The sequence below is a fragment of the Trichophyton verrucosum genome (genome assembly GCF_000151505.1).
Source record: "Trichophyton verrucosum HKI 0517 chromosome Unknown contig00241_1.f1.exp, whole genome shotgun sequence".
Lineage (NCBI taxonomy): Eukaryota > Fungi > Ascomycota > Eurotiomycetes > Onygenales > Arthrodermataceae > Trichophyton > Trichophyton verrucosum.
In genome coordinates, this window is record NW_003315491.1 from 17808 (window position 1) to 40236 (window position 22429).

The 22429-nt window shown below is 49.6% G+C and overlaps 6 protein-coding genes across 6 annotated transcripts; 3 read left to right on the top strand and 3 right to left on the bottom strand.

The window, feature by feature from the left end:
* Positions 1 to 3063: 3063 nt before the first annotated feature.
* On the bottom strand, positions 3064 to 8154 carry TRV_02802 (uncharacterized protein; the record flags this gene model as incomplete). The annotated part of the gene is made up of 10 exons (XM_003023009.1): positions 3064 to 3609; positions 3741 to 4398; positions 4456 to 4850; positions 4912 to 5424; positions 5484 to 6268; positions 6334 to 6496; positions 6562 to 6649; positions 6699 to 6794; positions 6860 to 7740; positions 7828 to 8154. 10 exons carry the CDS (start codon positions 8152 to 8154, stop codon positions 3064 to 3066), a joined length of 4452 nt encoding a protein of 1483 aa, XP_003023055.1.
* A 1115-nt stretch (positions 8155 to 9269) lies between these two features.
* On the bottom strand, positions 9270 to 10580 carry TRV_02803 (uncharacterized protein; the record flags this gene model as incomplete). Its single annotated transcript, XM_003023010.1, has 1 exon — positions 9270 to 10580. One exon carries the CDS (start codon positions 10578 to 10580, stop codon positions 9270 to 9272), a length of 1311 nt encoding a protein of 436 aa, XP_003023056.1.
* A 3113-nt stretch (positions 10581 to 13693) lies between these two features.
* Positions 13694 to 15206, top strand: TRV_02804 (uncharacterized protein; the record flags this gene model as incomplete). Its single annotated transcript, XM_003023011.1, has 2 exons — positions 13694 to 13765; positions 13827 to 15206. 2 exons carry the CDS (start codon positions 13694 to 13696, stop codon positions 15204 to 15206), a joined length of 1452 nt encoding a protein of 483 aa, XP_003023057.1.
* Positions 15207 to 16996: 1790 nt separating this feature from the next.
* On the top strand, positions 16997 to 17972 carry TRV_02805 (uncharacterized protein; the record flags this gene model as incomplete). The annotated part of the gene is made up of 5 exons (XM_003023012.1): positions 16997 to 17128; positions 17245 to 17267; positions 17398 to 17627; positions 17669 to 17757; positions 17865 to 17972. 5 exons carry the CDS (start codon positions 16997 to 16999, stop codon positions 17970 to 17972), a joined length of 582 nt encoding a protein of 193 aa, XP_003023058.1.
* Positions 17973 to 18809: 837 nt separating this feature from the next.
* TRV_02806 (uncharacterized protein) lies at positions 18810 to 20808 on the bottom strand (the record flags this gene model as incomplete). Its single annotated transcript, XM_003023013.1, has 2 exons — positions 18810 to 20519; positions 20605 to 20808. The coding sequence occupies 2 exons, from the start codon at positions 20806 to 20808 to the stop codon at positions 18810 to 18812; spliced, it is 1914 nt and encodes a 637-aa protein (XP_003023059.1).
* A 1153-nt stretch (positions 20809 to 21961) lies between these two features.
* On the top strand, positions 21962 to 22426 carry TRV_02807 (uncharacterized protein; the record flags this gene model as incomplete). Its single annotated transcript, XM_003023014.1, has 1 exon — positions 21962 to 22426. One exon carries the CDS (start codon positions 21962 to 21964, stop codon positions 22424 to 22426), a length of 465 nt encoding a protein of 154 aa, XP_003023060.1.
* Positions 22427 to 22429: the final 3 nt, after the last annotated feature.

A 22429-nucleotide genomic window follows, 5' to 3' on the forward strand; every position in this document is an offset into this window, starting at 1 on the left:
CCAGCCAGACCGAAAAAAAAAGGTTTTGGAAAAGAACAAAAGGGGATGGACGGAGAAAGGGTTCTCAGCCTATTGATCATTATGCCAACTTGCTTCACTGCAGCGTCGTACAAATGTCAAGAGTAAGCCATCCCGATTCCGCTCCCACATGGACGGAGATGGGACGCCTGAAGGGAGGGGAGGGATTGCCCTGTCGACAGGATATCTTGTCGGGTATGCACATATAGAGCGAATGCTAGTGGGTATCGCGAATTCGCGAAGCGCCTTGTTACCCCCTGGTTAGTTGTTTTTTTATCCCTCTCGTAAAGTAGTTAACCGTGCAGAACGACGAGACGCCAAAAAAACCAACAAGACAACCCGCATGCACGTATAGAAAGCTGCAGCAAGAGAGAAGCTGCGCCAGGCGTGACTCTGTCTCGGCCGCTAATTTGGGCTGGGAATCTCGTACCACCACACGTCGGCATGACCGGTAATCAGGTATGTTGACCGAGCTTTTTGGTGGCCTTGGTACTATTAGAGTACATCCCTTGGTCCGCCTGGATGGCTAGTGAGGGCCCTGTGCTTTTTCTTCCCTCTCCCTCCCGTCCCTTAACTAGTTGCTAGTAGTGACTAGCGGCCTGGTCCCTTGCGGGGGATAAGGGTGGCTATCCCGTGGTACATGGAGTACATGCGCGAGCCTCGAGTTGGCAACTATGGTAGCGATGGTAGCAGTCGTAGCAGCACGAGCAGTAGCCGGAGTCACAGTAGCAGGAATGGCCCTGCAACTTCGTATATTCATGGGGCCGTTCCCCCGTGTCTCCATCGGCGTTTCTTGCAGCCTATAATCAACCTTGAAACAAAGGAGGACCAGTATAGCCGACCAGGCAGTGACTTCGCCACAGGACCAAGCAGAAGCAAAGCTGGACGGACGAGCAGCAGCAGGAAGAAGAAACGAAGGAAGAGAATACGCACAGTCGCCAGGAGTGAGTTCGAACGTACGTACGTTACATCGACGTAAAGCAAAGATGGGCGAGGCGGCGAGCATCTCGATGATCCAAGAGCGAACGCTTGATCCTTTCCTCGTCTCTCTCTCCCTTTCTCTCCCTCGTTCTCATTCCCCCACCCGTTTGCCTTTTTCTTTTCTTTTCCGTGGGATGATGCAGTCGGTATAGACATGTATATGCATCCTTGACATTCAACGTGATTCAGACATAGTCTGGCCCTGGGTGGGAAAAGGGATAACACGGAGAAAATGTACTCCGTATACATGAACAACTCGATGCATCGACGTATAGGCGCAACCCTCACGCTCTTCTGCATATGCCGGCATTTCTTTTCTTTTCTTCTTTGCCCTTCTCCCTTCGTTTCTTTTCCTTGAGTAATATAGCTCGTTCCCTCTATCCCTCTCTTGCTCCCCAGCCTGGCCTGACGAGAGAATTTGTCATGGGCATGGCTAATAATATGGAAATGCATATCGAACGGGACGTGCGCAGAAAAAGCAGCCCCTTTTTTGCTTTTTTGTATATCTGTCTGTCCATAGTAGTTAGTTAACCGTCCCGGACAGCCACGGGCTTTATCGTGTTTTTGTATTTCATCGGTTTTATTCCTCCGCTTCCTAGTTTCTCAACGGTTATTCCTGCGGTACGATACGACATGAGCTATCATATCCTCGGCAACGGTGCATCAAAGAGGCAGAAGCAAAGGGGGTGGTGGCTTGCATCCCGCTACTGCAAAAAAGACGCCTTATGTATATATATATTTGCTGAGGCGCGGAGAAGAAAGGAGATCGCACCATCCATCGCATCTTGCGGCGTCCACGCCTCCTGTCAAGATCTCGCAACAGAACGTGGGCATGGATTCGGTGGACGCAAGGCCGAAGATCATGGAGGCGTAGTTAGTGCGTTTCTTAAGAGACTTGCAAAATACAGCAATGGATACTTTGATAGTAGGAGTATCTAATGCCAGGACCAACCATTGAAGGCAAAAGTCAGGGTGTTTCTTTTCTTTTCTTCGTCTTCGTCTCCCTCTTCCTTCTGCTGCCTGGCCCAGGCATTTGCCGTTTTAGGGTGCATATCCTGCAGTATCAATTTGCAAGGCTTCCTCCCTGCCCTCCTCTGCTTCGGCAATCACCGCCTGGTAGCGAAGCCGCCGACAGTCGTTTGCCGTTACAACAGGCAAGCTAACGGGACAACGGCGGGGACACGCACGAGGCCCAATAGTCTGCTCGTTAACTGCTCCAGTCGCCGTTCAATGTCTCTAGAGACTCCATTTTGAGTGCGTCCTCGGGGACCCAACAGCTAACCGTCGTGCATTCGAGGGTATCATTGGACAGACAGCGCGACCTAGACTTCGTGTTAACGGATAGAGTGCGCAGAAGGTGACGGGCAAAGACCTACTAATCAGCCCCTACGGGGATCTGGGGAAAAGGGAGCAACGGCCGGGCCAAGCTGCACTCGGATGGCTCACTCTTGCAGCGCAGACGTTGGCCAGTCCTGCTCTTCCCCATGCCTGTCTGCCTTGATATACGTCCCTGAGGTTCGATATCGCTACTGGGCCCCTTGCTGGAGGATTTTCCTTCCCGGCGGCCCGAGATGGGGCTAGTTAGGTTCTTTCGAACCTCTGCAGCTGGGATATGCCTGTTTATTCAGACATATAGCATGCCCTGCTAAGGGGCAGACGCTGCCAGCAGGGCATGTCGGAAGAACGCTCCGAGCAAGGGAGCGTGTCCTAGCCTATGCTCGAACAGGCAAGTCAGTAGGCTCTTTGGCTCTCCTCGGTGGTGTCCTATATTTTATTGCATTCATCTTATATCCAAGTACATGTTTTTTTTTGCAGCTAGGGACCGAAGAAGGTTTTATACTATGCGCCGTGGCTGGTCAGGAGAGAAATATCCACGACTCATCGACGCGCTGCTTCTTATCCACTATTCTATTACAAATGGTAACATAATCCTCACAAATCCAGGACCAGGATGGGGGAGGCAAGTCCTCCGTTCGCCCCCCCACGAACGAGCGAGATGAGAGGGAAGGGAGTGGGAGAGGGAGCGATGGCATGGCCTGATGGGACGGGAGACGGACCGTCCTCTTACTTGTCCTCGAGAAGCGATTCCAGCTCTTTTCGTTCTCCACTCCCCTGGACCATACGCCAAAACACCCCATGAGCCTTCATCAAAGCCCCTGGCGAGTCGTATTCCACGGCTTCGCCCTCCTTCATGACCAGGATACGGTCAAAGTCGGCCACCGTGGTCAGACGATGGGCGACAACCAGCAGCGTCGAGTCTTGGAACTCCTCGCGTATGCTACGCTGGATCAGGGCGTCCGTCTTCATGTCGACGGCAGACGTCGCTTCGTCGAGAACCATGACCTTTGGGCGCGCGACAATTGCCCTAGCCAGGCAGAGCAGCTGTCGCTGTCCCTGTGAAAGACTCAGCCCACCCTCGCTAATGGCATAGTCGAGACTCGGCGTCCTGCTTCGGTCTTCTTCACCTTCTTCGTCACCGCTCTCCTCATCTGTCTCTCCGCTGAATATCTGGAAATGCACCCGCTTTAGGGCTGTCTGCAGCTGCTCATCGGTATACTCGTTGAAAGGGTCCAGATTTGAGCGTATCGTGCCCGAGAACAAGACCGGATCCTGGGGTATAATTGACAGCCGGCTTCTCAGATCGTGTAGTTTTATGGTGGAAATGTCTATGCCATCGATGTGAATCGTGCCACTTCGAAGCCCCAGAAGCCTGAACAGTGCGAGTGTTAAAGTTGACTTGCCAGAACCGTGCGCCCAACAATTCCGACACGATGGTTTGGCTCGACACTGAACGTAAGTCCGTTGAGAACCGGTGGCAGCTCTGGCGAGTAGGATGCTGTGATATTATCAACCTCTATTCGGCCTTTGCTTGGCCATCCTGCTGGCACTTCTTCTCCAGTATGGTCTTCAGTAACAACCTGTGAATATTCAATTATACGTTCAGTCGAGTTCATGTCCAGCTGTGTCTCGGTATACTTGTCAATTGCCGATCCAATTAGTTGGGCTCCGTCAAGCATGAAGTTGAGAGCAAATCCAACAAGCGAAGGTTCAATACCCTTCGTCGACATGAGAATGAATGTTAGACATGCACCGAATAGTGCATCGGCCATCCCGGTCCTGAACGCCATCCACTCATTGAAGAGAATGATATAGTAATGAGCAGATGTATGGTCATCGATATTTCGATACATCTTATCCATGTAGGTCTCTGCTTTGTCAAACGCCCTAATCGTGCCAATGCCTTGTAATGACGTACCAAATTGCTCAATAATAGGTGACCTAGCCTGGGATTTGATGCGTCGAAGCTCTCGTGCCGTTATCATGTATCGAATTGCAAAGTGTGCGCATACTCCAGACAGGACAATTGTAAGCATTAAGATGTATGAGGAGACGAGAATGCTATCAAGACATCGGTTAGAAGGATTATAGTGAATATAGATCAGAGGCTGAACTCACGCAGCAACAAGAATGGAGCACAGATCCAAGATATCGAGAAATAGGTAGGCAAGGTCGTCTCCGAGCTTTGAGTCAAACGTCGCGAAGTCAAGGGTGAACCTATTGATAACTCTGCCGACAGGCACAGTATCGACCCATCTCAACGGTGCTCGGAGAACTCGCGAAGTCATCTTTTCAAAGAGGTCTTTTGATGCTCGGATGGTCCCTGTCCATATGAAAAGATGACTGAATGACTTGATTAACGTCCGGCTCATGGCCAACGCAAAATAGATCCCCAGGTAGAACCAAAGCGCATCATCTGCTGGCTTGTTCATTGACATCACCGTTTGGTTTAGGAGGATTTGGGCTTTTTCTTTCGGTTTTGAGGACCCCGTCCAGATTTTCAACCACCAGGACTATAGAAAAATAAATATATCAGTAATAGCTTTGGATTGATCCTTGGAATATGGAACCTACCCTGCCTAGGCCCAGTGCTTGAGCACTGCATAAGCATATGGCAACAGCTACCCAAAAGACTGCGCCTCCGCTGCTCTTTAGATATTCCTTGTAAACTCCCCATTTGACTTGACCTATTTCACGTTCTTCCGCCTGTACAAAGGTGGTTGTTGGTTTCTCCCGATTGGAATCTTTTCTTGATGCCCAGGCCATGGTTGAATGGCTGCCCATGTTATCTCGGAAGGAGCTGCTTCTCCTGCGGAAGCTAAGTGGCGCAGGAGCTTCTGATTTGGTGACAGCTGATGCAGTGCTCCGAACTTTTGTAAGCGTGTTTGCGTCGTCTGTCTCGTCAGGGTGGCCAGCTTTTATCATAGCACCGTCTTCAAGCACAACCATATAACTTGTCTTAGGCATGCATAGGGCAACATGATGTGTCGCTAGGATCCGTGTCCTGCCTTGACCGAGCTCTCCGGTAAGTGCTTTCTCAAAGATGTGCCGGCCGACGTGGACGTCGACTGCACTGAAGATATCATCCTTGAGTCAGGGTTAGTTAACCATGTGTAACGGTACCGTGAAGCAAAGATAAGACTCACAAGAACGAGTATTCCGGCCCTTGAGTATAATGCTCTGGCAAGAGACACGCGCCACCGCTGACCACCACTCAAGTTGATACCACGGGGCCCAATTTCAGTCATGTCACCATCAATCAGAATATGGAGGTCATCAGTCAAAGCGCACACGTCAAGGATCTTTTTGTACCTCTCAGCACTGAAGGGGCATCCAAATATGATATTGTCTCTCAATGTTCCGTTCTCAATCCACGGTGACTGCGCGACAAAGGCTACCGAGGATGGAATAATCCAATTGTCCGGCGTTATGTCGTTATCCGGTGTATGGTAGACCGTAAAAGGGGGCATGGGAACGCTGATAGCGCCACACACCAGATCAGCCTCTCCAAATATAGAACCCAAAAGCAAGCTTTTGCCTGATCCGGTAGGACCGCAAACTAAGCTGAGTTCCTTATTAGGGAATGTTAAGTTGATATTTTCAAGGACGAATCGGTCTTCCAGGTTACAGGTGTCTGAAGGCCAGGCGATGGATGCATTTTGGTAGGTGATTGAGGACGAATCTTTGCGGTATTCCTCCTTGTTTGGAGAACTAAGGTAGCTTTCAAGACGGCTCAAACTCACCATGCCTTCGATTACCCCAGTAATAACTATGGGTATCATCGATAGCGAGTCCTCAAGCTCAAAGAAGACTTCCAGAGAGGCAAATGCAACGGAGGCGGTAAGTTTTCCTTCAAAGATAGCATACACGGCCAAAGCGACTGTAGTCATCATCGTTGGAACAGTACCCCAGCAGAAAATCATGCCCACATCTATTAGGGGGAAGAATTAACATTTATCCTAAGAGTTGAGGGGGTGCTGGGTCCCTAGTACTTACCGTACAAGCACGATCTCCATACTTCATTCATTTCATTCAATCGCACGCTCATAATTCTGCTTTGCCATTCTTTTTCTAAGGCTACAAATTTTATTTGACGAAGGCCATGGAGAGCCTCTGAAATCACCCCTGTTTTGATATCACGCGCTGACATGAGCCGGTCCTATTTATTATATCAGTTTCACTGCTTCCACTTGTTCTGGTATTGTAACCCCATTGAATGTGTACCTGTGTTCTAGAATAAGCCTTCGATAGCCAGGCATTTAATGGAGCCAGGATCGTAAAGATGAGCAATGCGGCCAGTAAACTCTTCCATCTAAAAATTGTCAGCCTGGGGATCAGAGATTTATGCATATGCTACTTACTTGATAAGCTTGAAAAGAACTACCAGAGAGAGGATGAATGTGCACGTAGAGAGTATAATCGTGCTCATAAAAGCAGCTGACAGACCGACCTCCTCACTACCGCCCTTGTTAGCAGGCCTTCTCCCACATAGCAAATTCACAAGAAAAAATTGTAGACCTACGCGTCGATGCCCATGAGGTTGATGATCCACTGTTGAGTACCCTTTTGCTCTGAGTCTTCTTTGTCAACTTCCTCTTCATCCTCGTCTTCATCTGCCGTTGAGCTTTCCGCGCCTCTGGTATCCTTTTTGAGCATTGCTTTCGCAAATACTGCTGCACAAAGCTGGGCTTCAATGCGCAGAGCAAGTTGAGAGTCGCCAACCCAGCGCATCCAGGTACCTGTCCAACATGACAAGATCAATCCAACGGCCAGTATCAAGGTCCAAATCCAGTTGTCAATTCCTATGTTCTCACCCTCCTGCTTCCGCTCGAGAGAATGGAGAATGAAGTACATGGAAACTTTTGGCACAAAGTCAAGTAGTGCCTCAGTGGCCGTCAGAATCCAGTGTTTGGCGAAGGTGATATAGTGCAAGCCAAAGATCTGCCGCCAGAGTGCCTGAGCCGGAGAACGTTCCGAAAATTTGGTCAACAGGTTCTCCGAACGTGTATAGTGGTCCATCCGAGGCAGTTCATGGACGTCGATGCTGGGGTTCTTAATGATGTACTTTACCAGATGGCCCGGCCAGGCAAAGGTGAACCGTGAGAGTGCAGACACGGTGTATTGGCGATCAACCACCTGGTCTTTGATAAACACATCCGGGCGCCTCGGCAGACAGAGACAGGCAAAGAGCAGACAAGCAGTGGCCACCAACGGAATGATCCAAATGGCCACTTGGAAGCTGGTCAGGTTGTCATAATGAGCCGGTGTCAGAAGCCGTACATCTAGGAAACCTGACATGATGAATTGAACCACTGAAGCAAGAGATGCATAGCTAGCTATTCGAAACTGGCTCGCGTATTCCTGCTTGAAGGAAAGTGCCATCACATGTGGTAGAAGCAATACCTATGGAGCGTGTCAGTAAGACGTGGAAAAAATCGGTAAATATAAAAATTGGGCAACAGATCATAAAAGGACAAGAAAGATGCATACAAAGGTTCCAAATTGAAACCAGCTCTCAACTTCGCTATAGCGGATTGAGCCCTGTGTCGTTGACATGATAGCTTTAACTGTCGACGCGACTAAGCCGACCAGAGACGCCGTGTAGATAACGGCCATCTGGATAGTAGTCGAGTAGGATGATATCGATTCTTCCGTGGCTTCTCCATCCTGGTCTTCCGGCAGTGACTCCAGGCTCGTGTATGATCCATGGCACAGCTTCTGGACGATGCTGTTGAACGCTGGCAAAGTAGCTAGAAGTATCAGTACTGCTGCAGCAATTCCGATGCCCACACCGACGGGATCGATGTTCGGCGACATCGTGAGCAGCTACGGGGACCCAAGTCAAGCTGCCTTGATCATGAGATAAAGGTAGAAAAATGCTTAACGGTCGTTGCGATGGCGAGAAGGGAAGCTCAGCTAGCTATGTACCAGCGAGAAGCGTGGTGGTTAAGTAGCTAGACTAGCAGTCGATGACGACACGGCGAAAGGAGGCAACTGGTTAGGCTGGACGAGGAAGCGCGCAAGAGCAGGAGAAAGTCGAAGCCAGCATGATCGACAAGACACGCAGCTAGTCAACTGTCTTTAAGAGCACGGCGTCCATCTAGATAGCAGCGTTCTGATGTTTTGTGATACAAACAAGCATTGGCAAGGATGAAGCTCCAGGCGAAACGCAAACCAGCAAACCAGCAAGCTGACTAGTTAATTAGTTAGTTAGTTAGTGAAGCTCGTCGGCTCACTGGCTTACGAGCTGGTCGACCGGCGGGATGTCCCGATTAGTTCTCCGCTGGGGGTCAAACACGGGACAAGAGCTGTCGTACATTGATGTGATTCAGCCAGTCCGTGGCCGGGCGGGATGGGGGAGTTCAGCTGAAGCGCATGCAATACGGACGCCATCACAACGACAGAGACGATGCAGGAGACTCTTCAGCCTCTGCAACCGGTGAGTCACTCGAAGCCACAGCTGAAGAAAAAAGAACGATGACTAGATACCTTGAGGCTCTGGCGATGACGGGGAGAAGAGTCAGAATGAGTGATGCTGCGGTTTCTTCCGGAAGGATGAAATAAAGACATCCACGCAGTTAACTAGTTAACTAGTTAATCAGGAAGCCCACATGGATGTGGCCAGGAAGACGCACCAGGGGAACACAGTCACTCGCATGAGAAAGCAAAGGCAATGCGAGATGTTAATATGGCTGTATAGTTACAGGGGAGCCTTCAACACCTAAGATATCTATTAGTTACCTTTGTTCCAAGGGTCCTTTCCGGTAACTAACTAGTCGATAACAATACGGCAAGTTACTCGGAGGATAAATACAAGGAAGCCGCCTATATGTAGTTATGTAGTAGATAGAAAAGGCGAGTCCTCATATTAGTAACTGCATAGAACTATAGTCGACAAAGGTACATGCACACACGGACTTGATGGAAAAGAGTCAAGGGTGTAGCTTGCATCCAACACAAGGAGCAGGCGGCAGAGTACTCTGGTAAACATCCGGCCGTTGCTTCCCCGAAACGTTCAGATAGCCAACAGCGCCTTTGTCCAAACGGAAGATTGCATGATCCACCAGGGTGTATGTTCCGGGGACAACCAGCTTCAGGTCCACTATGGTAGAGCCGCCTGGAGGAACACTGGTAGTGGGAACCCAGTTAGCAGGTGGACTGACCACGTCACCGTCGCGGTATAGCTTCGAGAATGTAGTGCCGATGACATGAAAGGCGCTGGTCAGGTTTGGGCCCGCATTCCCGAAGAATATGCGCACCGTCTCTCCGCTCTTCGCTTTTAAGGGCTGGTCTCGAGTCAACGCAGACTCGCTGCCATTGAAAACCACAAGGCTTGGGTTCTCCTCAAGTGCATTAGGGTACGAGAATTCCACGGTCGAGGAGCGTCTGCCGTTCTCCAACACTTCGGGGGGTTCGTGGTAGAACTCACTCTGCATCACATAGTACTCGCGGTCGACTGGGGGCAGGTCTCCGTCTTCTGGTTGTACATATATCAGCCCATACATACCGTTGGCAATGTGAACCGGGACTGGCGCTGCAGCATAATGATACACATAGAGGCCTGGATGCAACAATTTAAACAGCCCCGTCTTGCTCTCCTTCTCCTCAGCGGTTGTAAGTGCTGCACCTCCTCCTGGGCCCGTGAATGCATGACAATCGATGTTATGCGGGTTGCCCGTCACATCGTGGTTGGTCAGTGTTAGTTCCACTACATCGCCCACTCGAGCCCGTATAAATGGGCCAGGCACAGTGCCGTTGAAGGTCCATTGCTCATACTTGTACTGATTGGATAGTTGAGTCGTTTTCGTGCTTGTGGTTAACGGCACCTGGAGGAGTACCGGGTAATCCCTCGTAATTGGTGGTGGGACGTGCGGTGCAGCGGTGAAAACTGCTGTCTCTTTAGGAAGTTTGGAGTAATCAGCCGATGTCTCCGCGAAGAGATCGACACCGGTGTTGGATTTTATGGTAAATATCTCCCTTGATTTTTCTTTCCTATTCCTAGAAACAACAACTGAACCGACTGCGATGGTAGTGGCGATCCCTACCAGAATTGCAAGCGGAGTATGGTTTGCTTCGGAGACTCTTGAGCTCTTCGAGGTGTAGGTTGATACTCTCTGCAGCGGCAGTGAAACTGGCTTTTTTGGAATGACTGAGTAGCAACCGGCAGTGGGTAAGGTGGAGAGCTTAGCTCTCAAAGTTATTCTTCCCAAGGGCACCCGAAAGGGTAGGCATAATTGCTTCATGGGTACCATAGTTAAGAGTTATATAATCCGGGTGTCTTGTCGCGATATTTTGACTATATTAAAAAGATGAAGCAACCCAGCCATAGAGAGGCAAAGTCTTGAGGCTTTATACTATGGATGTGGGATAGTAGGAGCCCTCAGTATAAGTAAATCCATAGCCTTGAGGAGCCTATCGCTTGAGTATGCGGTCATAGTAGAAAGATCTGCGGTGTCATCGTCTCGTGAACTGGTTGCATTATTGCTGCGGATTTGGACTCAACGGTTGGAGGTAATACCAAATACTGGCCCTTGCACCTCGCTCGTGACCAAGGATATGTATGTGAGAATTTCTGCATATTCCACGTCTGACACGCGAGTTGATTCCTCATCCTCTAGCTCCTGATGTAGCGGTCCAATAGGGAGAGCAGGGTTTGCCGGCCTCTCGGGGTTAGAATACTCGAAACCGAGAGATCTGCGACACAGTGTAACAATTCTATACATCTTTAAAGAAGCTGGCGTCTCTCATGAGGTTTGGTCGTAAGTATATGTCGAGTCCGCACGGATAAACATTGCCGGTCATTGGCATCAGTGCTTAGGCCGTCTAAATGTTTCATGAGACTGCATTCCAACCGCATGATTTTGCAGCCTAGTACCCCAGGCTTGGAATAGCACAGTCTCGTTTAGAATCTAGACTCGCTCCGCGGCTTGGAGACAGTTAAGAAGGACTCTCTTGCATGCCGTATACCATATATACCATATATGGGTGTCTTTCTGCAGAAGCGGCTCAACGCCCAACCAAATTAACTTCCCCTCATATGGTGCAGGCTGGAATAAAAGCCGAACAAAGCCTAGGTACCTCAGTGCAAAGAACCAGAAGATGCCATAGAATCGTCATCGGCTGCTCGTATCCGAGAAGCACAACTGGGGTATCATGGTGTGCTTTTCGCGAGGACGACAACAGGCATCGTAATATGAACTAGTTGACTAGTTAGTTAATGCTGCATCAGTTGATCGTTAATCAACTAGTTAACTACTAGGATAGCTTTTAGAAATTTCGCGAGTAGTTATCGGGTGCAGGAAGAATAAGCAGATAGTATGCCGCATCCCTCAAGTTAGTCCCAGGGACTGATGATATCCAACAGTTGCAAGCTCGACGTCGAGGTTGATGGACGTCGATATTAGGTCCTTCGTCGCGGTCTTGGCTTGTTTCTCCTTTCGGCATCTCGCCCCGGCTCATCTTAAAACTCCCTCTAGACGACACGTCAGGCGATATCGCGGATAGTCGCATATCGTCGTTTCTTTTGTCTGCGTTGACACATCTGTCTCTCTATGTTAACTATACCAAAATGCCATGGAGATGCTTAATGATGATCTGGCCTGGGAACAAAGCGACCCAATGTTGAATACCTTTAAAAGGGCTATAACTCCCGATGTCCTGATCGTGGTTATGGCAGCCAAAATACCTGACACCCCGGCCGAAAGATCGCGCTCTTATAGCAGGTGTCGGTGCATTCAATTTTTTGCTATAGTATGGAGCTTGACGATGGGTTTATCCTTCCTGTCTGTAGCATGTTCTCCAAGGTTCTAGAAGACTGAAGCGGAGATTGCTGTCATGCATTATATCAAGGAAAACACAGCGACTCCTGTCCCATCCATCGTGGAGGGCCTTTGTGACATGGGTCCGTACATTTTAATGTGATGTGCTGTAAGTGCATCATATCTTACAGCGAATTTAAAGGGCGCCTGGCTATGCTAGAGGCGACTGTCTTACGCTTGACCTGATGATTGATAAACCAACTCTGGATTTTCTCTACGGGCAGGAGAGATATTTTGCTGCAGCTATAAAAAATGGTCCTTCGACAAGATCAGTTCTCTCTCAGCCCAGCCTGATGGCTGATGGTTGTCTGGTGCGTTACGAAACGGCCTTTGACAATGAACATGAACGAGCCTGTGTAGCTTGGGGGCTACCATCGCTACCCTTACAGAGACTCAATATACCCATTCATTAACTCCGCGCAGTGGTGCTGTTGGGTCGGGGGAGGATCGCCGCCGTAATAGTTAGTCCAAAGGTTCCTAGGGCAGCCGCTCCTTCATCTACGCCAGAATGAACATGGCCACAATGGATTCAGGCTTTTATACGATGACACCTCCGGCCAAGTAATGTTCTTGTCGATGAACATTAAAAATCATCTCTGTCATAGATTAGGAGTTTACCTATGCTACCCCACCCCCTCCCCCGAGTTCACTAATAGACCTTCATGGTGGTTTCTTTTGGAAATACCTGAAGAGGCCTTTGGGTATATCCGACTCGTCTATAGTTTACGGCTCACGGCTTCAATCTGTTCTTCGAGTTATAAGGACCTAGGAGAACATCTCTATTCGCAATGGATACTCGTCTAAAGCAGAATGACTCCACGAGAAAATAGAAAATAGCTTGGAAAGGGGCACTTTCTGGGTTATTTACGGGCTACGTAAGAGCTAGGCCCCTGATAAAGCCTAGCTATTTGTTGGCCAGCCATTCTTTGGTGGGGATGAGACACCCGGGCAGAGAATCTGGTTGCTTGAGACGAGGATCCAGCTCACTGAAACTGAGGGCGAAGAAGTGGTACAGATCCGTTCAGTAAAAGCTAAGTGAGAAGAACTATAACTATGCTAGATCGCACAATCATTTCTTGGGCCGAAAGTGATACATCTCAAGGCAGCAAAGTGACTATCAATCGAGTCAAGGCAACGCCATCTACAGCTCACTTTCCTCTCCACATCTTCCTTCACAAAGCGCGGGAGGTGAGATCGGTGACTAAGCAGGTGACATCCTCTGCGCTAAACCCTTTGCGGTAGGCGGCAAACTCCCTCAGCAAAGCAAAAGCGCAAAAGCAAAGCTTGGAGCTTCCGTGAGAGACGAGAGAGGAAAGCAGCCAGCCTTCTGCAGCAAAAAGGATACTCATCTCTGGTGATAACCACGCCGACGTGCTAGTTACAACTCCATTCCCCCCGTCATCTCCGTGCTCCTTACGAATATCTGTTTTTCCTCACTCAAATTTCGAGTAGTAAGTTACTTGAAGCTCAATCCTGTGGCTCTAGTTATGGAAGGCAGGACGGCGGTGGAAGCTCCAGCCGCTGCGGCGAACGGGACAATGGACACTGGGATGGACATAGATATGGACCTGGACCTTGGACAGTTACCTGAGCCTGATCCGATTGAGCTAGTTAGTGACATCTGCGGGGTGTATTTCAAGACTAAAGCAGTACTAATACTATATCATACAGGAGCCCGTTTCTACTCTGACAGTAGCGTCTGCGATCGCGGGGCAAACCGAGGCTGGAGTAGCCAACCCCAATGACGAACCTCAGCTCGAGAAAGTCCATATTCGGGGTGTTGATGAACTGACTACGGATGATATTAAACGGTTTGCTGCCGAGCATTTCACCTTAGAAGAGCCTGAGCGAATTGAGTGGATAGATGATACCTCGGCAAACATTATATACAGCTCGGCAGAGGTGGCATCCAAAGCCCTATCATCATTTACTCAGGAGAATGTCGAAGATGCAGTTACTAACTCGCCCTCACTTCGCCTTCGGACGGCGAAGGCACTGTCTTCTCACCCCGATTCAGTTCTACAGGTCCGGCTGGCCGTGAAGTCGGATCGAAAGAAACATCGCGCATACGAGGCTAGCCGCTTCTACTTGATGCACCCAGAGCATGATCCTCGAGAACGCATGCGGAATGAATTTTCTGGCAGAAGACATCGGGGACCCAGAGGTGATAATGATGGTGATTATCGGAGAAAACGATTTGATGATAAAGAGCACCGTCGACGCAGAGGTCAGGCCAGAGACGATAATTTCGATGTTAGTATGTATGATGATGACGCGGACCGTGGGCGACGTGCTTCCAGTGGTGATATATCTAGTGCTGGCTCATATACCAGGAGCCGAGCAAGAAGGAATAACCGTGACCTTTTCGACGATCGTATGGAATCGCTGGAAGGGCGACTTAGGGACCGAAGTGCCTCACCTTCTAGGGCAAATGGAGACGGACCGGATCTTCGACTTGCTGGTGGCTCATCGTCTAATAGGCGTTTCCGTGATAGACCCTCTCTTTCTGGCCGTGACAGTAGGGATAGGTCCCGTTCTAATGCTGGAAAAGAGCTTTATCATTCTGGCAACAACGCAGGCGATGAAGCCGCAAGAGGGAGGGAATTGTTTCCCAACAAGACTGCTTCAAGCTACCTAAAACAGGAGCTACTGATGAATACTGTATCTCCACCAGCCAACACAGTGCATCGTCGATCCGATGCTTTTGACGCTGCTGACGAAACAACTGATCTCTTTGCCCAGCGGATGACTGTTCCATTGGTGGATGGTGCTAATGATGACGCTAAACGTTCCAACAAGCGTAATGTGGAGTTGTTTCCAGATTCAATAAAGGACCGGTCTCAGAACTTGAACATCCGTGGCCTATCATCGGAAGATAATGGAGTTTCTATTCGAGGGGCTGCCTCTGGTGGGATATCTATAAAAGGGGCAGCTAACGTCAGAGAACTTTTCCCCTCGAAGTATACTGGCAACGAAGGGAAAGAGCTATTTTCAGATACCCTCGAAGGACGAGGGGGGAGGAGAAGACGTGCAGAAGATATGTTTGGTTGATTGGGGCTGGCGCTCAATCACCTGGCCGTGTTCCACCATTGCATTGGACGCACTTTTGATATCCTGAAGCAGGCTTTCGATTTACTAATTGTAATGAAGATGGGACGAAATTGAAGTTATTCACAATAATATATAATCTAGCAACGGCGTTTGGGTTGGAAATCTTAATTTGCATTTGATTGATGATTCATACTTGAGATTTAGGTTCAGATAATCAAATTGGCTGGGATGGACTCTTATAACAATGTAGTGTCCTTAGAGGAATAACATGTAGCCATCGTTCCATGCACCTCTGCACCATGGGGAAGGTAGACAGGGTGTTTGGTAATTAGATGGCGGTTCAATCTTGGCACGTAAGAATAAATCCTTCAGCAATCGGACAGATAATTGACTCCGCTGCTGTACACACATATGCCTGGTCAAGGTAACCAATCAGGTAAGAATACAGAATGCAACCTACCTTCCCGCTAGATTTTGATTTTGAGTTGCAACTGGGATCGATAACCCCAAGTAACCACGCATATCGACCGGGAAATCTGCAAGCGATTGTGAAGTGCAAAAGACGAGGGTTGAAATTTGAACGTTTCTTTTTCATTACATTTCCTTCCGATTATCCTTGTAAAGGGAGGTAGAAATGAGCTCTATCTCGACATAAGACACATGACGAATAGATAGCACGGTGGATGTCAAAAAAACAATTCCCGTTTTCTTTTGCTGTTAAATAAAAGGCCAATATGATGCATGTCCCGTTTATGCAGAGTCCCGCTTGCCCTCCTTAACCTCCTTCTGTAGAATATATTAGCCTGAAATTCCTCTGACAAAATTGGTGTGTATCCGTACCAATGCCTTCATTGTTCCGTGAAGAGCATGTCTGTGGTTTCTTCGGAACTTGGGGTCTGTGCCCTTGAGGGATGGGTAACGGTGAGTCTTTGGCTTCTTAATACTGTTTTATCCAAAAATTATCTTGTCAGTTACGTCCCGCTCTGAGCCCAATTTTTGACATGTCCAAATATTCGCCGATAAGCGCCATATGTAGAGCAACAGTTCTTCAATTATATCGCCGCCCGGACAGGTTCAACTCGCTTGGGAATAGGGGGTCAAATATCGACGTACCCGTTCCTATGGGCCTTCTTGTTCTGGTTGTGTTGCGACGAGTTCTTGGATTCTGTTCGTTTTGAGATAAGTTGTTAGCGGTTGAACTTCGCTACAGGTGCTTCGGAAAGCGCCAGTTTTAGGGAGCAGATTTCGCGAAGAATCGCAACTTTGGCGGGAGGGCAAAACGTACTGGCCATCTTGACGGTCTGGCGGCAACTTTAACGGTTGATGTAAGAAGGTCGTCGTTGTCGAGATGAACTTTTTTGAGAAACCTGAGACCTTCAAGTTGTTTGTGTGGATGGGCTCGCTTACGTTGGCGCTGGAGGCGCTAGTCCGGATTAGGCCACAGTTTCACAACTTTGCTCTATCAGAATCTCATTTACACTCAATATTAGGAGCAGAGAGGGAACAATAAAATAAATTGACAGCGGGTGAGGAACTAATTGAATCTATACGTGCTCTAGATACAAAATCATCCAGAACAAAAGCGCTTTCTACCTCTATCCACGCCAGTGTATCGGTTGAGCAGCGGCTAAAGTAGCACCAATTGTATATCACGTGATTAAATCCGCATCCCAAAGCGGCTTAGGCCCGAGACGTCCCGAAAGTTCAGCGACTTCAAGCATCGCAACATCTCAACGCCAGGACGACCTCCAACATCCCACTCGAAGCCCATCTCAAGGCCAATTGCAGCCATGTTCTCTCTCCGCTTTGCCAGACCAGCCTTCAGGGCCGGAGCCACCGCTCTCCGCGCTCCTCTGTCCCAGAGAACCTACGCCACGGCTGTTGCGGACAAGCTAAAACTGTCTCTTGTCTTGCCCAAGGAGGTGCGTTAAAAGAATCTTCGGATCCCCTCATTCGTGCCCATCGATGCGCTGTGTCAGCGTAATATGCTTTTGAAATGAATCGGGGTGTGATAAACTGACGAATTGGCTCGGAATAGACCATCTACAAGTCCGCCGACGTGTACGTTTTATAACCTCAAACCCATCCAACAATCCACCCTCCAAAGACCCAATTCCCCATCTCCAACCTATACCCGTGATGAAACTACGAAAAAACAGCATAAGCTAATCGAATATTTCCACCTTTTTAGCGTCCAGGTCAACATTGCCGCCGAGTCCGGTGACATGGGTATCCTCTCCAGCCACGTTCCCAGCATCGAACAATTGAAACCCGGCCTCATCGAGATCATCGAGGAGGGTGGTCAGACTAAGAAGTTCTTCCGTATGCTATATCCTTTCCATCCGACTCTTGCTCAATTTCTGCAACTCAATATCAAGCCAGCCGGAGTCTTGGCATCGATATCAAGTTTTTTTATATTGGGTATATTTTGCATGTACTGATGTGATATTCTTCTGTTCTAGTTGCTGGTGGATTCGCCGTTATGCAGCCAGATTCCAACCTCAACATCAACGCCGTTGAGGGTTTCTCTCTTGATGCTTTCAGCGTTGATGTGAGTTTCGCCCGCCCTTGTCCCCCCATGCCCCGGGAATATATATGACATGAAAATACGGGGGTAAATACATACAATGGGACAACCAGCTAATAACCTGACAATAGGCCGTCAAGTCCCAGCTGGCTGAGGCCCAGAGACTCGCCTCCGGTACTGGAAGCGAGAAGGAAATCGCTGAGGCCAAGATCCAGGTAGAGGTGCGTTACAATCCGTGACCCCGTTGTTTTTTTTATTCTACTCTGTTAGTCAATGGATATGTGCTAACATTATTCTTTCACCTGCGTCAGGTCCTCGAGAGTCTCCAAGCTTCTTTGAAATGATAGAGTTGTAGGATGTATATATTCCGTTTCATCCCGACTGACGAAAACCCGTTTCTCTCACTGTTGAACCTGTAGAATAATAAACAGTAGCTGTTTTCTCTAAACCCCAAAGAATTTTTGTATACATGTACGACACTTTTTATTCATGCTGATGGTAGTTGCTATTTTGATATACAATATGTTTCATTTCAAGAAGTAACGTAAATAATACATATCTATTCCGCGTAAAATCAGAATCAGCATCAGCGAATAATCAGGTTTTCCTAATTCATTCCGTCCCAGGTGAGAATATGGCTGGCTGGCTATGCATATGTTTAGCATCCATGGGAAGAAAACAGGCAAGGAATAAATCAAAGAGCCGGCCACCACGCACGCTACCTACCAAAACAAAGGGAAAACATAAATATATACCATAAATTCATCGTGCAATAAAAGTCAAAACAATGGACATGAGCAGAAAACAGGAGGAAAAATTAAGGAACCGGGCAAAAACGGGGCAAAAAGGGAAGCAGGACGTAATAAATCGTGAATATCAGCCTGATAAAAAGACACACAGAATTTATTAATCCAGGAGGGGGAAAGCCATGTACATGGATACAAGAAGAAGACATCATTATATCCTTTGACATTAATTTGGGGGTATCATTTTCTCACTCATATTTTTATTTTTTTATTTTTTTATTTTGATTTTTTTCCCTTTTAATTTCTAGCTTAGTCGGTTGGCTGGGCCGATTATGTCCAATCGACGCTATGCTGGCGTTGGGACCTGGCGATGCGTCGTTCAGCACGCCTTCGGCCGCTTCTGCTGGCGTAACTACCGCTTAGGTCGGTGCTTACTGTGCCTGGGGAATGGAGGCCGGCATGGCTTATTGGTAGTGGAGGTGGAGGAGCGGGGATTGATGATGGAGCGGCTACGGATCCGGGGGGATGAGCCGAGGATTGAGGCATTGGGGAGTGTGGAGGGTTGAGTTGAGATTCCGGCACTTGTGAATGTGAAGGTACGTGTGAGTGAGCTGGTGCTGGAATTGGTGAATGTGAGGGTGCATGAGACTGCGATGGCGGGTGTAGCTCTTCCTGCGCCTGTTGGCGCTCACGTTCTTCGACACGACGCCAGTGCTCATCCTCCGAGAAAGAGCCCTCTCGGCCCTGACGCCGGTGCTCACGACGACGAGCTTCACGCTCTGCTCTTTTTTCTTCCTTTGTAAGCTGTCGTAATGTAACATGGCGTCCCTCAGGTTTGACCGTTATGGCAACTTGAGGAGAGTCGTATGCATCTTCACCACGATTTCCGCTTCGTCTCCTGTGGCCTGATCCGGCTGTTTCAGCAGCGCCTGCCACGGCAGTGCCTACACCGAGCGTGGATGGGTATCTGTGATGACTGCGGTGTTTGCGTCCGGGACTGGGTGGTCTATCAGTTACTGAAGAGGCGGCTGGCGGAGGTGGTCGTCCAGCGGTGCCTGATGGTCCTGGAGCAGCGTCAGAGGCCGCCAGCTCACTGGATGGGGAATGGGGTCTGTCATAACGTCTCTCCCCCTGGTGCTTGCGTTTGCTGTTTGCCCGGGCAATTCGTTCATGCTCAAGGTCTTCTTGCCGTATCTGTTCGACTCGGCGGTCTTCCTTTGATTTCCGGCCGAAGAAGCTCTTCACGGCAGCAAAGGCGCCTGCTCCAAGGAGGGCGTTGCGCACGGGATGTCCACCACCGCCGCCACCACCAGGCCTGGAATCTTCGGTGTGGGTATAGTAATCAGTATCTGTGTATGAGGTGGTTTGATCTTCACTGGGAGCACCATGGTATTGGCCCTGGTGTCGATGAGGCGGCGGTTGTGGCGGCCGACCTTCCTCCACACGGCTGATAGAGTCATCGTAGCTATCTGTGACGGTATGTGCAGGATGGTAGCCCGACTCGGAGTAATCATCCTCGCGGCGCTTGTTGAATGCTTTCTTTCCCAGGCCCATCAAGCCAGCCAGAGCACCTACGCCCAGCAGCTTCTTCCCCCAGCCCCCATGATGCGACTCCTTTTCATTGATGTAGGGGGTAACTGCCGTGTCAGGGGAATGACTGCGGCTTCTGCTCCGGCTTCTGCTTCTACTTCTGCTTCTACTGCGACTTCTACTCCTTCCGCGGCCACCACGCAGCTGGTTACCTAGCATAGCTAGTCCAGCACCTGCAGCCCCAGCAGCTGCCAAACGGCCAAAGTTTCCATGGCTGCGTTCGCCGTCATCAATGACTTCGGGGCCGTGATAGTGGCCTCGGGGATCATATCCAGCACTAACACGGCGCTCATGGAGGTAAGAGAGGATGATGTAGGTGACAAGCAAAGCAAAAGCAGCCAATGCGAAGAGGATAAATAGAGAAAGTGGAGAGCCATATAGAGTTAAGCCTAGCGGGATCTGAGCAATGCCGAGTAAGGCTAGAGCGCGCCCAAGCCAGTGATGGATCTGCTACAGGAGTAAGTAGAAGTCATAGCGGTTAGCGGATTGGCCTCGGGGATAAACGATTGATAGCCGAACGATTGGTCAAACATACCATCAGCTCCAGAGAAAGGTGCAGCCTGCGCTTCCCCTTGACACGGCCGTGGATAAACCACCCCCAGAAAGTCTGTGCAATGACCATGACGTATATAGCAAGTCCAATTCCATGGTGAGGATTGGTCAGACTCCTCTTGGGCCCGACTGCGAACCATCCCAGCGTAAACACGACAGTGGTGAGAAACAGCGTGAGGATCTGCATCCATATGTGTAGCCTTATAGCCCAGTACGGACTCCTCGAGTAGAAGCGGGCGAGCAGGATGGAGATGGGTACGAGGCCGAGGAAAGTGATTGCGGCAAGGGCACCGTGGGCCCGTATAATCGAATGGTACCCGGGCAAATTCTTGAACCTATTTCCCATCCCTAGAGGATGTTAGCCAGGCGTAAGTGAATGGAAGGATAGGAGAAGGGGTACCATTGTACCGCATGGCCTCAAAGTTGAGGCCCATGAGGTTGGGCAAGAGGAAAGTGTTGCGCTGCGAGTCCCATGTCCCATCGCCGACGTTGAGCACATTGGAGGCATATGTGCCTGTCCCCGGCGGGCCCAGGCCTGAGTTCGACATGGCGGGCTCAAGAGAGCAGCAGAAGCGACGGATAGGCTAAAGGTTCTTGGGGTAGGTAGGCAGGTAGGTATAGCAGGACGCTGTTTTGTCGGCGACGGCGGAGGAGATCTTTCAAGATCCCTCGCTCCGACTTAGAGGACCATTCACCTCCTCCGGCCAGTATCTATCCAGTGTCTATATCCGGCTATCCCCAGTAATCGCGGAGGTATAATATCAGTGGGTGTGGCAGCTGAGGCCGCAGAGGTCTGAAGGTGGCAGGAATGTCAGTCGGGAGAGAAAGGAATATGTATGTGTCTGTCAGAAGGAGAAAAAAAAAACAAGCCAAAGTGGTACAAGGTGGCCAGACGCCGTCAACAAATACCCAGCGACCAGGTCAGGTCAGCCCAGCCATCCAAGGATGCGTTCGAGATGTATCAAACTGCGACTTCAGCTTCGTCTTTTCGACTTTCGACTTTTGTAGAAAAAGCGACAACAACGGTTTTCCTCTTTCGGTTTAGCGCTGACAACTCATAACCCGGACAACCGCTGAGTAAGGAATGACTAATAACATATATAATTTATTACATAATACAATTTACTAATATCTTACTAAGCCACGAGAAGCCTCGGCTCAGCGACCGCCAGCGACAGACGGCAGGAAAGCGAAACGCAGGCTTGGATAGCCGAAAGATGGGGAAGAGAGACAAAAGAGACGCTCGAGCCGGCAGGGAGGGCGCAGGAGAGAGAGTCTCGTTTGCATCTATCTGTCTATCTGCATATCTGTCTATCTAGGTGATCCGTTCGGGCGGCACGATGGCGGGAGAAGTTCGGCAGCCCATCGACCAGGCGTCGTTTGAGCGCTACATCGACGCCCAGGTCCCGTCCATCAAGACGCCATTGACCATCAAGCAGGTGAGATATTGCAGCTTTTGCTCAGCTTGCTATCTGTATAATATTAGTGTAGCTAACGGCAGGCAGTTCGGATTCGGGCAGAGCAACCCGACGTACCAGCTCATCTCCGCCGACGGGGCAAAGTACGTCCTCCGCAAGAAGCCACCGGGCAAGCTGCTGTCCAAGACGGCGCACCGAGTCGAGCGCGAGTACCAGATCATCCATGCGCTGGAGAAGACAGACGTGCCCGTGCCGCGGACCATATGCCTGTGCGAGGACGAGAGCGTGATCGGCACGGCGTTTTATATCATGGAGTTTCTGGACGGGAGGATCTTTGTCGACCCAGCCATGCCGGGCGTGACCCCAGACGAAAGACGAGAGCTGTAAGTC